The 16,116-nt window shown below is 49.5% G+C and overlaps 1 protein-coding gene across 1 annotated transcript in view; it reads right to left on the bottom strand.

The window, feature by feature from the left end:
• The window catches only part of LOC101027862 (uncharacterized), a 173,512-nt gene that overhangs the window by 118,392 nt on the left and 39,004 nt on the right, over positions 1–16,116 (bottom strand). Inside the window, exons 14-20 of the mRNA XM_074381574.1 lie at positions 15,548–15,706; positions 14,136–14,260; positions 11,896–12,090; positions 4,572–4,727; positions 3,066–3,250; positions 2,033–2,215; positions 873–964 (exon numbers count right to left, since the gene is read on the bottom strand). Coding sequence (XP_074237675.1) covers positions 873–964; positions 2,033–2,215; positions 3,066–3,250; positions 4,572–4,727; positions 11,896–12,090; positions 14,136–14,260; positions 15,548–15,706 — 1,095 coding nt within the window. The remainder of the gene's footprint in view (positions 1–872; positions 965–2,032; positions 2,216–3,065; positions 3,251–4,571; positions 4,728–11,895; positions 12,091–14,135; positions 14,261–15,547; positions 15,707–16,116) is intronic.

Below are 16,116 nucleotides of genomic sequence, written 5' to 3'. Positions count from 1 at the left end.
AAGAAGAAGAAGGAAGAAGAAAAAAGGAAGAGGAAGGAAGATGAAGAAGGAAGAAGGGGGAGGAGGAGGAAGGAGAAGGAGAAGAAGAAAGAAAGAAGGAAAAGAAAAAAAAGGAGGAGGAGGAGGAAGAATAAAGAGGAAAGAGAAGGAAGAGGAAGAAAGATGATGAACTCGGATCCCAGTTCACGATGCCAAAAGGAAAAAACTGAGCTAGAAGCCGAGTCGTGCAGACAGCTGCCTTCCTTTTTGTTCGGAAGCAGGTAGCTACGGATAAAAGTGTTAAATATTTGCACAGCTATTCTCGGTTCACCTTATCTTATGTAAAGTGCTGATTTCTTGAGCAAGGATGAATACATAAGTGACTGTACCCCTCCCTACTCCTTTTCTCTTGCAGGGTATGGGTTCAGCCACGTGACTACACCCTCCCTCTTTTCCCTTCCAGAGGGCTTTTCTCCTTTAAACCAAGGGAGGGAGAGCATTAGGACAAATAGCTAATGCATGCGGGGCTTAAAACCTCGATGACGGGTGGATGGGTGCAGCAAACCCCCATGGCACACGTATACCTAGGTAACAAACCTGCACGTTCTGCACGTGTGCCCCAGAACTTAAAGTAAATAAATTGTGAACCTTTCAGAATCATCTCTGGAAAAAGGCACAGAGCATAGATTGTCCTGTGGACATGCCAGGTATGTCCTTAACCTTGGCAAAGTAAACTTCAGAATGGATTGAGACCCGTCTCAGATGCTTTTTGGTTTGCAGAACATGAATACTTTTAGGGCAGGAGAGCAACTCTGGGATCTAGAGCTGGCAACCTTCCCTTCAACCCCGGGATGCCCACCTTGGGAAGACAGCATGGAGACCCCGCTGCCTACCTTCCTCACCAGTACAGGACTGGGCCTCAGAAGGGACAGGGATGTGTCTAAGGCTCCTCAAGCCATCCCTGGTAACGACGTACAGCTTAGAGCTGGGTGAGAGAAGAGGACAGCATCAGATGCGTCATTTCCATTCATTCATTAGATAAGTAACACCTCGAGCTGCCAGAGCTTGGCACAGGGGCAAATTCTACCCTGGAGGGGACCAGCCTTCAGGCAGTGCACACGCTGGTGGGTGATACTCCATGGGCACAGGGGACAGAGGCCAAGGACCAGAGATGGTGACAAGCGCTATGAGAAACCCACACGGAGGACGGCACAGCACAGGCTGTCTCAGGGACAGCGGGCGTTCCCTAGCTGCGGTTGGGGGAGATCTCAGCAGAGGCGACATTTGAGCAGAGGCCCAGAGGATGAGAAGGCGCCACTGTTCCAGACAGAAGACGTAGCATGAGCAAAGGCCCTGGGATAGGAACAAGGTGGCCACTTTAGGAGTATAAAAAGAAGGCTGGCTGGGGGGTGTCAGGAGGGAGGTGGACAGTGAGTGAGGGGCAGGGAACAGGGGAAGGAGGGAGGAGGAAGGTGGGCAGAGTCCCCATAGGGCAGGACAAGGCAAAGGTGCAGGTCGGTGGGGCAACCTGGACTCACTCTCACTCCCTCTGACATTGTCCCTCTGAGTCACCTCCCTAGGTGTCACAGACAAGCATGCCCCAGAGGGACCCCAGGAAAGAGCTGAGGCTCTGAAAGCTCTCCAGCTCTCGCCCCTCAGCTGCCCACGTCCCTGTCACAGACACATCCACCCTTTGCAGTCACAGACATGCACACTCGTGGACACACACGCACTACCACAAATGCTCAGACACGAGACACGTCCACTCCCACAGAGCGGCTGTCGCACTCACCGACACGCAGACACACCCTCACGCACACAGCAGCTCATACACGCTCTCTCATATGCCTGATCACATGTGCTCACAGATACAGGCTCATGGTCGCACAGTGTTATCACACATGCATGCTAGTGTCACATCCACACCCATGCACACCTCCATGCACACACGCAGACATGTGATCACACACTCACAGGCACACACACACACACACACACACTCACACGCACTCTCGTGCTGGTGGTTCCCTGCCTGCTGGCACCGGACACCCACCTGAAGCTGAGTAGCTCCACGGCCTCCTCGGGCGTGTTCAGATGCACCTTGAGGTCCCGGCTCTTCTGCAGCTGGATCCCTCCATCCAGGCTGGCAGCGCTGCGGACGCTGGTCACCCACCTCAGCCCAGCCTGCCCCAAGGCTCCCGTTGTGCCCATCTGAGCCGAGATCTGCAACAGGGCACTGAGGGACAGGCACGTCCCAGCTGCATCTCGAGGGCCCTGAAGCCACAGACCCCATCCACTGCCCCCAGCTGTCCCCTCCACCACCTCCATCCCACCCACAGGCTTTACGGACACCAAGCACATGCCAGTCCTCACCTGCACTCATCCCTCTTACAGATGGGGAAACTGAGGCTCAGAGAGGTGACAGCACCTGCCTGGGTTCCACGACTAGGACAAAGCATGAGGCTGGGACACCTGGACCCCAGCTGTCTAAGTCTCAGCCCAGGCTCTTCACCCCACAGAGCACCCAGCCTAAGGCATCCACGTTCCCCATGTCAGACCCAGGACTCCAGGACAGCTCAGCTGAGTGGCTGGGAACAGATGCTCAGCAGTACTGTGACAGGTTCCGGAATCAGAACCAATATTGCACACATTCAGCTCAGGCGCTCTGATGCCATGTGCCCCAGGCTGTTGGCATACTCGCCTTGAACCTTGGCTTCCTCATCCGTCAGTGGGAGTAAGAAGCGCCAGCCTTGCTGGGTTGGGGAGGGGTCGCACCAGTTCAGTGAGCTCAAGGCTAGCTCCTCTCCTCCCTTCTGGGTGGGGTGGATGGAAGGGCATAGAGTTGTGGCATTAGACCAGAATACCAGCCACCTTGCACTGCTGTGTAACCTTGAACCCGTGACCGGACCTCTCTGAGCCTCAGTCTTCTCACCTGTCAAGTGGATCTAACCACCCAGCATCTCTACACACAGTCTCTTGGCACAGGTGGTCTGCAGAATAGGGCTCCCCTTGGACTGTGTGGATGTCCCCTCTGTAGGAGTAGGATCCCACCCCCTAACCTGAGCCAGGTCCCAGGAGCCAGCTACCTGGGCTTGACATAACCATTTACAGAGAAATCCGAGCGCTGCTGGAAGTTGGCGATTCCTCGGACCCGGATGCTGATGGCGGCCGAGGCGTTTAGGGCCAGCCGAGCAGGAAGGCCAGACACTGTGGGCAAGACCAGCTCCTCTGCGGCCAGGCTCAGCCTCCGGTTAATCTGTACCTCTTGCCCCTGCAGCCAAGAAACCATAAGCAGGGCCGGGCGCAGTGTCTCACACCTGTAATCCCAGCACTCCGGGAGGCCAAGGCAGGTGGATCACTGAAGCCCAGGAGTTGGGACCAGCCTGGCCAACAGGGGAAAACCCCATCTCGACTGAAAATACAAAAATTAGCTGGTGTGGTGGCACGTGCTAGTAATTCCAACTACCCAGGAGACTAGGGCACGAGAATGGACTGACCCCAGGAGACGGAAGTTGCAGTTGAGCCAAGATCACGTCACTGCACTCCAGTCTCAGTAACAGAGTAAGACTCCATCAAAAAAAAAAAAAAAGAAAAAAGAAAAGGAGAGGAAAAGAAAAGGAAGAGAGGGGAGGGGAAGAGAAGGGAGGGGAGGGGGAGGGAGGGGGAGGGAGGGGGAGGGAGGGGGAGGGAGGGGGAGGGAGGGGGAGGGAGGGGGAGGGAGAGGAAGAAACCAACAGGGGGCACGTGGCCACCCCTGCTGTGAGCCAGGCACCCTCTGAGTACTGAGCACAAGAAATTTCATTTGTCCTCAAAGGGAACGTAATCTCAGTTTCCAGACGAGGAAACTGAGGTCACAAAGATAAACGGCCCACCAAGGCCCTGTAACTAGAAAGGGATGGAGCTAGGTTTCAGCCCAGGCAGTCTGCTTATGAGAAAAGGCTACGGGTCAGGTTCAGTAGGTGGGGAGGAGGATCCTGTCTAAGGTTGCAGGCAGTTGGTACAGACCAGGCAAGCTGGAACCCTGCTGGATTTTCACCACGTTCGCTCCTTTAACACAATTGCTCTATGAATGAATAGTTTGCATTTTTTGTTTCATTTTGTTTTGTTGTTTTGAGATGGAGTCACTCTGTTGCCCAGGCCGGACTGCAGTGATGCAATCTTAGCTCACTGCAACTGCTGCCTCTCGGGTTCAAGCAATTCTCCTGCTTCCACCTCCCAAGCAGCCGGGACCACAAACGCCCGCCACCATGCCCAGCTAATTTTTGTATTTTTAGTACAGAAGGGTGTTTGGCCATGTTGGCAAGGCTGGTCTCGAACTCCTGACCTCAGGTGATCCACCGGTCCAGCCTCCCAAAATGTTGGGATTACAGGCATGGGTCACCTCGCCCAGGCAGTTATTTTGTTATTTTTTATTAGCCCCATTTCACAGATGCAGAATCTAAGGCCATGGTAAGGGAATCAGTAGGTTCCAGGAGATAAGCAACAGAGCTGGGATTTGACCTTCAACAGCCTGGCTCCAAATTTCATGCTCTTAAGTGCTTTGCTAAAGGGTCACAGTGCAGATTTCAAGGGCAGGGGCTGGCAGGAGCTACCTTCAGGAGCTTGATGGCGAGCTCTGCCAGGCTCAGGGACCGGTGCTTCACATGACTCCCTGTGGCCCCACAGTTCACAAAACTCAGCTCCTGCCCCAGCACCTTCATGCTCAGCTGGCATCGCAGAGGCTGCTGGACCCCAGGCCTCTGGGTCACCTGCGGGAGAGTCAAGACAGGTCACAAAGAACAAGGTCAGGATTAGCAAGACGATACAGTTGGCTGTGTCCCTACCCAAATCTCATCTTGAAGCTCCTGTAATTCCCACATGCTGGGTGAGCGGTTCATGGGTGGGAATCATGGGAGTGGGTCTTTCCCATACTGTTCCAGTGCCAGTGTATGGGGCTGTCACTCTGCACAAGCTCTCTCTTCCTTTGCCTGCTGTCATCCACGTAAGATGTGACTTCCTCTCCTTGACTTCCGCCATGATTTTGAGGCCACACCAGGCGGTTGGAATGGTAAATCTGTTTAATCTCTTTGTCAATTGCCCAATCTCAGGTATGTCTTTATCAGCACCGTGAAAACGCACAAACACACAGGGCAAAGCGCCCGTACTTTGGGAGGGGAAAAGGTGGCTGGCGAGCAAGGTCAAGAACTTGTGGGATCCAGATGAGGCTTGCAAAACTAGCTCCTGGAGCATGAACCAAATCCCAACCCCAGATGTGATTCCTCTGACTTGCACAGTAGTGCCCAACACCGAGAGAGTGTGTCTATGTTTTCATCAATGTTCTACTTTAGCGTAATTTTAGATGTACGGAAAAGTTGCAAACTGGTTGGGCGTGGTAGCTCACGCCTCTATTCCCAGCACTTTGGGAGGGTGAGACAGGAGGATCATTTGAGGCCAGGAGTTTAAAACGAGCCCGGATAGCATTTCAGGACCCTGTCTCTACAAAATAAAAAATAATAATTAAAAATAATAGCCAGGTATGGTGGCACCCGCCTGTCTTCCCAGATGTTTGGGAAGCTGAGGTGGAGGATCACGTAAGCCCAGGAGTTCAAGGCTGCAGAGAATTACGATCGTGCCACGGCACTCCAGCCTGGGCAACAGGCAGAGCAAGACCCTGTCTCTGAAAAAAAGGAAAACAAAGACAGTCTGCAAAGACGGTGCAGAGAGTTCCCCGCACCCTTCCCCTGGCGTCTGCATGGTCAGCACCTTCCATCGCCAGGATGCCTGGTGCAAACTAACCCACCCATGTTGGTATGTTTCTAGTAACTAAACCCCAGGGGCCATTTACATTTCACCAGCTTTTTTCCCCACTAACGTCCTGCTTCCATCCCAAGATCCAATCCAGCAAACCCCATGGCATGTAGCTGCCATGTCTCCCTGCTGTCTGGTTTATGACAGTTTTTCAGTCTTTGATCGCTGTTCACGCCATGTACATTTTTTCTAAGTTGAATTTGTAAATAGGGACATTTTAAACTAAAGTGGAAAATCTTATATGAAACTCAGCCCTCTGGCTTCTCTGTAAAGAAAAACATTGGGCGGCCCACCCTTGCCACAAGGGGCAACAAGGAGCCGGAGCTGAGCAGGGGCTGCCACTTTAGCTGAGCATGGGCTTCCTCTGTCTGCTACAGTCCCCACCACTCCCTATTGTCTCTGCAAGACTGAGGCCAAGTGTCCGCTGTTGCTCATCAGTGTGCTCACGCAGACTCTTTCTCGGGATGTGAGTCTCCAGGAAAAGTGAGAAAATAACAGAACAAGGGGATTGTGCATTCTAAGAAAACCTGTTTGTATCTGCCGAACCTCCCTCCTTCAAGCCTCTTGCCGCCCCCAGCTTTAGTCCAAGATGCTTTTAATAGCAGGGATTACTGTCCTGCTCCGGCCCTGGGTTTACACTTGGTGGTTAGGAAGCATGTGACCAAGTGAACCAATGGGCCCAGCCATCCACCTTGGTCACTATCGGATGTACGTGGCAATGACACTTTATAAGAGCAAAATGTTGCCAATAATCTAAAAGTCTATTGATGGGAAAATGATTATGTCAACTGTGGTCCCCACCCATAGAATGAATATTAACATACCTGTGTATGGCGAGCTTCTAGTAAGAAAATACTCAAGAAATAACAAGAGAAAAAGCAGGCTGAAGATACATACATCTTAAGACTAAGCAATTGCATTCCTAGGTGTATATGCCCAACGGGTATGAATACATACATTCCCTAAGACCTAGGAGTCTTCACGGCACTGTCTGCAATAGCCAGCAACTCATGGATACACAAATTGTTGTATGGTCACACAATGGAATACTACACAGCTCTGAAAATGAACAGATTTTAAGTACACACTGCAATATGGAGATATCTCACCAATTTTAAACCAAAGAAGTCAGGCACGAGAAGGAGTATGGGAGTAGCACTATTCACAGGCACTGAACAGCAGAAACCACCCAAACGTCCATCAACGAACGAATGCATGAACGTGGCACATCCGTTAAAACAGGAGTCAGCCTCAGGCAAGAACGGAGTACTGAGCTATGCTGCAATGGGGGTGAACTTCCAAAACACTAGGCTAAGAGAAAGAAGTCAGACACAAAGGTCACATATTTTATGGTTCCATTTGTATGAAATATCCAAATTAGGTAAATCCACAGAGACTGGAAGCACACTGGTGGCTGTGAGAGGCTAGGAGGAGGGGGTGCTGGGGACTGATTCTTTCAAGGGTACAGGGTCTCCTTTAGGGGTGATGAAAATGTTCTGGAACCAGACAGGTACTAATGGCACGACACGGTGAATATGCTAAATACCACGGAATCGTTCACTTCATTTTTAACTTTTATTATTTTTTTTGAGAGGGAGTCTCGCTCTGTCGCCCACGCTGGAGTGCAATGACGCGATCTCGGCTCACTGCAACCTCTGCCTCGCAGACTCAAGCGATTCTCCTGCCTCAGCCTCACAAATAGCTGGGATTACAGGCATGCACCACCATGCCTAGTGATTTTTTTGTATTTTTAGTAGAGACAACGTTTCACCATGTTAACCAGGCTGGTCTCGAACTCCTGAGCTCAAGTTATCCACTCATCTTGGCCTCCCAAAGTTTGGGGATTACAGACATTAGCCTGTATGCCCAGCCAATTGTTCACTTTAAAACGCTTATTTTTACACATGAGAATTTTATCTCCTTTAAAAAAGAATACAGAGCAAATGATTCTATTTATATCATGTTTACAAAAGAAACTGGATGTGACTTCTACTGGCAACCAAGTTGGATTGGATTTAACCTCCCACATGGAGCAGCTGTGAACCCAGATGGCCCAAGACACAGACATCAGGCACCCCAAGACGATGAGCCCCAAGAGATGAAAACGAGCGAGGTGAGCCCAGCTTCCTGCCCGGAGAGTGTCCACGCTGTGGGCGCAGAGAGGAGGAATGGAGGCTGAGTCGGGGGACTCCCTCAGCTCAGGAGCTGGGGGTCTGGGGAGACCCTGGCAGCTGGCTTCACAGGGCAGGATAGCAGAGAGGAGAGAGTGCAGAGAGCATGCTCAGAAGTCTACAGAAGGTCCTATGAGAATCTCTAACATCCTATCGGGCAAAAATTTCTGAGCTATAAAAGCCAAAGCACTATCCATCAAAGAAACCAGTAAACCTGACTTCATCAAAATCAGGACTTCCTGGTATTTTTTGAAAGACACCATTAAGAGAACAAAAAAGACACACCACAGACTGGGAGAAAACATTTCTGAGCTACAGATCTGATGAAGAACTTGTTTCTGGTCAGGTGTGGTGGGTCACACCTGTAATCCCAGCACTTTGGGAGGCTGAGGCAGGAGGATCACTTGAGGCCAGGAGTTCAAGACCAGCCTGGGCAACAGAGTGAGACCCCATCTCTACAGAAAGAGAAAAAAACTTAGCCATGTGTGGTTGCACTACACGTAGTCCCAGCTACTCAGGTGGCTGAGGCAGGAAGACCACTTGAGCCCAGGAGGTCAAGGTTGCAGGGAGGTCTGATCACACCACTGCACTCCAGCCTGGATGACAGAACCACAACCCGAGTCAAAAAAAGAAAACAACAACAACTTGTTTCTGGAATATAAAAAGAATTCTCAAAACTCAATAATAAGAAAACAATTCAACAAAATAAGATGAGTGAGAGATTTGTGCGTACACTTCACGGAAGAAGACATACCATAGCATGTGAGCATGTGAAAAGATGATCAATGTCATCTGTCATTAGGGAAATGCAAATTAAACCCATGAGCTACTACTACACACTATTGGAATAGCTGAAATTAAAAAGTCTAACCATATCAAGTGTTGGTGAGGACGTGGAGAAACTGGAACTCTCGCACACTGCCGGTGGGAATGCAAAAATAGTACAACCACTTGGGAGAACTGCCGAGCAGCTCTAAAAAAATTTCAACATACACCTGCCATATGATCCAGCCACACCTACTAATTATTCAAGAGAAACAAAAGCACATGCCCAAAGACTTGTACATAAATAATTTGTAGCAGCTTTATTTTTAATAGCCAAACCCTGGAAACAACTAGAAAGTCTATCAACAGGTGAATGGAAAAACAAACTGTGGTGTATCTATACAAAGGAACACCATTTAGCAATAAAAAGACATAAACTACATTATACCCCATAGCATGGATGAGTCTCAGAAAAATTATGCTGACTAAAAGAAGCCAAACAATGCTCAACGAAATAAGAGAGGACACAAACAGATGGAGAAACATTCCATGTTCATGGTTAGGAAGAATCAACATCGTGAAAATGGCCATACTGCCCAAAGTAATTTACAGATTCAACGCTATTCCCATCAAGCTACCAATGACCTTCTTCACAGAACTGGAAAAAACACCTTAAACTTCATATGGAACCAAAAGAGAGCCTGCATAGCCAAGTCAATTCTAAGCAAAAAGAACAAAGCAGGAGGCATCACACTACCGGACTTCAAACTATACTACAAGGCTACGGTAATCAAAACAGCATGGTACTGGTACCAGAACAGAGATATAGACCAATGGAACAGAACAGAGTCCTCAGAGGAAACACAACATACTCACAACCATCTGATCTTCGACAAACCAGACAAACACAAGCAATGGGGAAAGGATTCCCTGTTTAATAAATGGTGTTAGGAAAACTGGCTAGCCATGTGCAGAAAGCAGAAACAGGACCCCTTCCTGACACCTTACACCAAAATTAACTCCAGATGGATTAAAGACTTAAACATCATACCTAACACCATAAAAACCCTAGAAGAAAATCTAGGCAAAACCATTTAGGACATAGGCGTAGGCAAGGACTTCATGACCAAAACGCCAAAAGCAATGGCAACAAAAGCCAAAATAGACAAATGGGACCTAATCAAACTCCACAGCTTCTGCACGGCAAAAGAAACAGTCAGTAGAGTGAATCGGCAACCAACAGAATGGGAAAAAATTTATGCAGTCTACCCATCTGACAAAGGGCTGATATCCAGAATTTACAAAGAACTAAAACAGATCTACAAGAAAAAAAAAAAAAAAAAGCCCATTCAAAAATGGGCGAAGGATATGAACAGACACTTTACAAAAGAAGACATACAGGAGGCCAACAAACATATGAAAAAATGCTCATCATCACTGGTCATTAGAGAAATGCAAATCAGAACCACATTGAGATACCACCTCACACCAGTTAGAATGGCGATCATTAAAAAATCTGGAAACAGCAGATGCTGGAGAGGATGTGGAGAAATAGGAACACTTTTACACTGTTGGTGGGAGTGTAAATTAATTCAACTATTGTGGAAGACAGTGTGGCGATTCCTCAATGACCTAAAAATTGAAATCCCATTTGACCCAGAAATCCCATTACTGGGTATATATCCAAAGGATTATAAATCATTCTACTATAAGGACACATGCACACAAATGTTCATTGCAGCACTGTTTACAATAGCAAAGACCTGGAACCAACCCAAATGCCCATCGATGACAGACTGGATAGGGAAAATGTGGCACATATACACCATGGAACATTACGCAGCCATCAAAAAGGATGAGTTCACGTCCTTTGCAGGGACATGGATGAACCTGGAAACCACCATTCTCAGCAAACTGACACAAGAGCAGAAAATCAAATACCGCATGTTCACACTCATAGGCGGGTGTTGAGCAATGAGAACACATGGACATGGGGAGGGGAGCACTACACACTGGGGTCTGTTGGGGGGAAATGGGGGAGGGACGGGGGGTGGGGAGGTGGGAAGAGATAGCATGGGGAGAAATGACAGATACAGGCGAGGGGACGGAAGGCAGAAAACCACACTGCCATGTGTGTACCTATGCAACAATCTAGCATGTTCTTCACATGTACCCCAAAACCTAAAATGCAATAAAAAAAAAATAAAATAAAATAAAAAGAAGCCAAACAAAAAACATGATATGCTTTTCTAAAAAAAAGGACATGTTGGTCAGGTGCAGCAGCTCACACCTGTAATCCCAGCACTTCGGGAGGCCAAGGCAGGAGGACTGCTTGAGCCCAGGAGGTTGATAACAGCCTGGACAACTTAGTGAGACCCTACCTCTACAACATTTTTTTAAAAAAACTAGATAGGCATGACAGCACGTGCCTATAGAGAGGCAGAGGTTGCAATGAGCTGAGATCACACCACTGTACTCCAGCCTGGGTGACAGAGTAAGACTGTCCCAAGGGAAAAAAAAAAAAAAAAAAGACATGTGTGATCTAGTTTACATAATATTCTAGAAAGTGAAAGAGTCTACAGTGACAGAAAGACTCTCACTAGTTTCTGGGGACAAGGAGAAGCAGGAAGAAGGGATCACTAAGGATCTGGAAGAGACTTTTGGGGTGACAGCTATGTTCATAAGCTTTATCATGGTGATGATTTCTTGAATATGTACATGGGTCAGAATGTATCCAGTCGTACACCTTAACCAGGTGCTACTGTTCACCGTGTCCCAATTAGACCTCAACAAAGCTGATTTTTAAAAAGCAGAACTCACTGATGCTGCCCTAAGTCAGAAGTGTGGTACCCCGGTTAAGGATGGGTATTCACAAGAACAGGGGACAAGGCGGAGGCTGGGGGCTAAAGCTGGTATGCGTGCTGGTGACATGGGCGTGTTGAGATGGTGGACAGGAGAGCTGTACACTTACAGCTTAGGGACTTTCCCATGCACGGGATCAATTTCGATCAACAGCTTTTCCAAATAAAGCCAACTATGAGCTGACTATTCAGATCTGGACCAGCCACTTAGTTCTGCAAGCAGTGGGCAGGGTCAGAGTTCACAAATACCCAAGTTTCAGGTTCCAAAGCCCAAGAATGAAGCGGGGTGGGCCTGCCTGGTGGAGCAGGGTGGGTGTGGCCACCTCCCTTACCTTCTGCTGAAGGTCTCTCATCCTTCTAGCTCTGTCTCCTGGACACTTGGGGCCGGCTGCCAGTGGTGCAGGCCCAGGTTCTGGTCCTGGGGGCTTCTCTGCCTCGGCCTCTCTTCCATCTCCCTCACCCCAGAATGACTTCCTGCCAAACAGCCTGCGAGCAATTTCCTCAGCATTTTCCAGCCGGAGCCCGAGCTGAGAAGAGAAGCCAGGGGCTCAGGAAGGAACAATTCAATCACAGGGGTGATGACAAGCTGTCAGACTGGAGATATGAATGACAGACCCAGAAGGCTTGAGCAGGGCACTCCAGGCTCCCTGGTGCCCACCTGGAACCAGGTTCATGGACACGATCTTGGGAAATCCATTGCTCTGTGTATCCACTTGGTACACGCCACACAGGAAAAATTCTTGCTGACTCTTTTAGGCTTGGGTCAAATGTCACCACCTCCGGGAAGCCCCCCTGAACTCTCATGTCACCTTCTTCCTACCTCCTCTGCCCCACACACAATATACTCAGACTGGAAAGTGTGTCTCCCTCGAAAGATCCATGATGAGGGCAAGGACTCATGTCTCAATCACTAGATACTTGCCCGACTTGGCTTGGGGCGGTTCTCAAAATTTGACAGGTGAATAAACGGATGCTTCCTTCTGTTCCTCCTGTCGTCCACCTGCCCATCCATGTGCCCCTCTGTTCACCTACCCTTTTGCCCTTCCCATCCATCCACCCATCTTTGCTTGCTTTTTTTTTGTTTGTTTTGTGTTTTTTGAGATGGAGTCTCACTCTATCCCTCAGGCTGGAGTGCAGCGGCACCATCGCAGCTCACTGCAACCTCTGCTGCCCGGGTTCAAGCAATTCTCCTGCCTCTATCTCCCTAGTAGCTGGGATTACAGGTGCCTGCCACCATACCCAGATAATTTTTTCTATTTTTTAAATAGAGATGGGGTTTCACTATCTTGGCCAGGCTGGTCTTGAACTTCTGCCTTCGTGATCCACCTGCCTTGGCCTCCCAAAGTGCTGGGATTATAAGCGTCAGCCACCGCACCCGGCCACCTTCCATCTTTTCTATCCTTTGTCCTATCCGTCCTTAATTCCTATTCATCCATCTGCTTTCCCTTTCTTATGGACACCTCTTCTTCCTTCCATCTAGTCTTTCTTCTCTCTTTCCATCCAGACATCTTTGACAGCGTTTGCAGAGAAGTCACCAGAGTCCAGCTCTTGGCAATGACTGGTGGGTGGATGGATGGATAATGGATGGATGTGTGACTCAGAGGATGGACTGATGGATGAATGTGGGTGGGCATGGATGGCCAAGTGGATGAAAGATGGATGAGTGGGAGAACAGATTAATAGATGAGCAGGTGAGACAGTAGACAGAGAGATGGATGGGAAATTACATGGATGGATGGACAGATGGGAGGGTGGGTATGTGGATGGATGGCTAGGTGGGTGGAAAGATGAATGAGTGAATGGACGGATGGGTAGGTGGGTGACAGAGGGGTGCTTTGGTGGATGGATGAATGAATGAACAGACGGATGGACAGATAGGTGGATGGATGAATGATAGGTGGAAAGATGGATGAGGGGTGGGTAGGTGGGTGGATGATGGGTGGGTAGATGGATGGATGATTCATAGATGATGGGTGAGTGGGTAGATGGATGAATGAGTGATGTGTGGATGAATGATGGGTGGATGGGTGGATGGGTGGATAGAGGATAGGCGCATGGGTGAATGGACGATGAGTGGGTGGGCAGATGGATAGATGATGGGTAGGTGGGGTGGGTAAATGGGTGGATGGATGAGAGAGATGACTGGGAGTGGATGGACAGATGAGCAAGTGAATGAATGAATGAATGAATGGAAGGAGGGATGGAGGGAAGGAGAGAGGGGGGAGGGATGGAAGGAGGGATGGAAGAAGGTATGGATGGATGGAGGGAGGGAGGGATGGTGGGAGGGATGCATGGAAGGAGGCTGGAGGGATGGAGGGAGGGAGGGGGAGGGATGGAGGGAGGAAGGCATGTGGAGTGAATGGACAGATGTATGAATATATCTATGGGTGGGTGAACGGACAGATCTATGGATGTATCTATGGATAGGTAAGTGGATGACTAGATATAGGGGGTAGGGGAGGGCTGAACAATGCAGACAAGGGACAGGCGAACAGACAGGTAAGTGACTGGGATATTCGGCCCCAGGTCTAGGAGAGGCCCCGCGAAGGCTGCAGCAAGGCTCCCCTCTAACCTCCAGAAGGTTGAAGGCACGGTCCACGAGGTGGATGGTCAGGTTGACCGTGGCAGAACGGGGAAGAAAGGAGACAGGAGAGAAGAGAAGAGTCCCCTCCAGGTTGGCTCCCAGGTTGCCAGACACTAGAAGTAAGAAAAAACATCAGTACATTCTGCACACTCACAGAGTAGGGTCTGGCTACTACCACGGGGCCGTACCCTGACACAGGGTCAGACACCGGATGCATCTTCTCACCCCTCCCTGGCCAAGATGGGCAACAACCTTAAGCCTTTGCAAGAAGAGAGGGAGGCCAGGACAGAGGGCCACACACACCCGCCTCTGCTGACAGGCAGGGAGGAGGTGCCCAGAGCACCTGACCCCCAACCCCCCAGGCTTCCCAGGAAGGCTGGGGTGATTTAGGGGACTTAGCAAGAGACTCCCTTTTTGATTTTCTATTTAATTACAACAAAGACGCAGTCTCAGTGTGGGCTAATCTCTCTTATTAACGTAGGGAAAAACAGTCCTCAAAATTCATGGCCTTCAGGAAACCATGGAATCCAGGACAATTTAATAAAATAGTGTTTCCACCAGGCACAGTGGCTCATGCTTGTAATTCCAGCACTCTGGGAGGCTGAGATGGGCAGATCGCTTGAGGCCAGGGGTTCGAGACCAGCCAGGCCAACATGGTGAAACCCCATCTCTACTAATAAAAATACAAAAATGAGCCAGGCATGGTGGTGCACACCTGTAGTTTCAGCTATTCACGAGAGGCTGAGGCAGGAGAATCGCTTGAACCTGGGAGGCAGAGGTTGCAGTGAGCTGAGATTGCACCACTGTACCCCAGCCTGGGTAACAGAGCGAGACTCCATGTCCAGAAAAAAAAAAGCCGTGTTTCATTACCCGCCTCTGGGTATACGATATTTCTTTTTAGGAGTACCTTCTCTTTACAGGGAGTTAAACTGATTTTCTATTAATGGTAGTGATAATTTTTTTAACCTAAATATAAATTACAAAGAGCCAATTTAAAGAAAAGATAGTATTCAGTCGAATGTCATAAAATAATTGATAAGCCTTTTCTCTTCCAACAAAAGCAGCAGGTGCTATTGAAATATGGCAAAACGAATTTTTGAACAAGCAGCACGGAACTTCTTTTTGAGACAGGGTCTCACTCTGTCACCGAGGCTGGAGTGCAGTGGTGCAATCATGACTCACTGCAGACTCGACCTCCTGGGCTCAAGCAATCCTCCTGCCTTAGCCTCCCAAAGTACTCGGGTGAGCCCTTCGGGTTTCAGCCACCACACCTGACTGGCCTGTAAACATTTGATCCTTTGACACAGCATCTTATCCATATGCTGTCGGGAGCTGGAGCTCCAGGGTCTCCCAGGCTGTGTGTTCCCAGACCAGGACAGGGGCCGCCAGGATGGCCATACCTGAGCGGAAGGTGACATCAGAATAGGATGAGTGTTTCCACATTTCCGGGTGGAACTCCTGGCTGAGGATGTCCTCAGGGAGGGTGTCCCGGAGGGCTCGTTTCAGGGGGTCGTGCGTCTCCAGCAGCTGCAGGAGGTGACTCCATACAAAAGAACCCACTGGAATAGAGTCGTAGCCAGCGGGGAGGGGCCATGAGGAAAGTGCCAGGAACGCTGTCCAGAGGAAGGGCCCTCCCGACCCCCGTCCCAGTCCTGCAATTCCCACACACGGGGGCTTCTCAGGAGCCTGCCTATGGAGACCTACGTCTGATCTCAAGAAAGAGCAGCAACGAAGAATCGTGCCTGAACAGAACTTGGAAATTCAGCCCATGCATGGAATTCTGACACTTTCCAGAAGACAAAGGAAGGTATTACAGGCTTGAAAGTCAGACCTTAGTCTGGGCCAGGCGCGGTGGCTCATGCCTGTAATCCCAGCACTATGGGAGGCCAAGGTGGGTGGATCACGAGATCAAGAGATCCAGACATCCTGGCCAAAATGGTGAAACCCTGTCTCTACTAAAAATACAAAA

This window comes from Saimiri boliviensis, chromosome 12 (genome assembly GCF_048565385.1).
Source record: "Saimiri boliviensis isolate mSaiBol1 chromosome 12, mSaiBol1.pri, whole genome shotgun sequence".
Taxonomy (NCBI): Eukaryota; Metazoa; Chordata; class Mammalia; order Primates; family Cebidae; genus Saimiri; species Saimiri boliviensis.
This window is presented reverse-complemented; position numbering and strand designations above follow the sequence as displayed.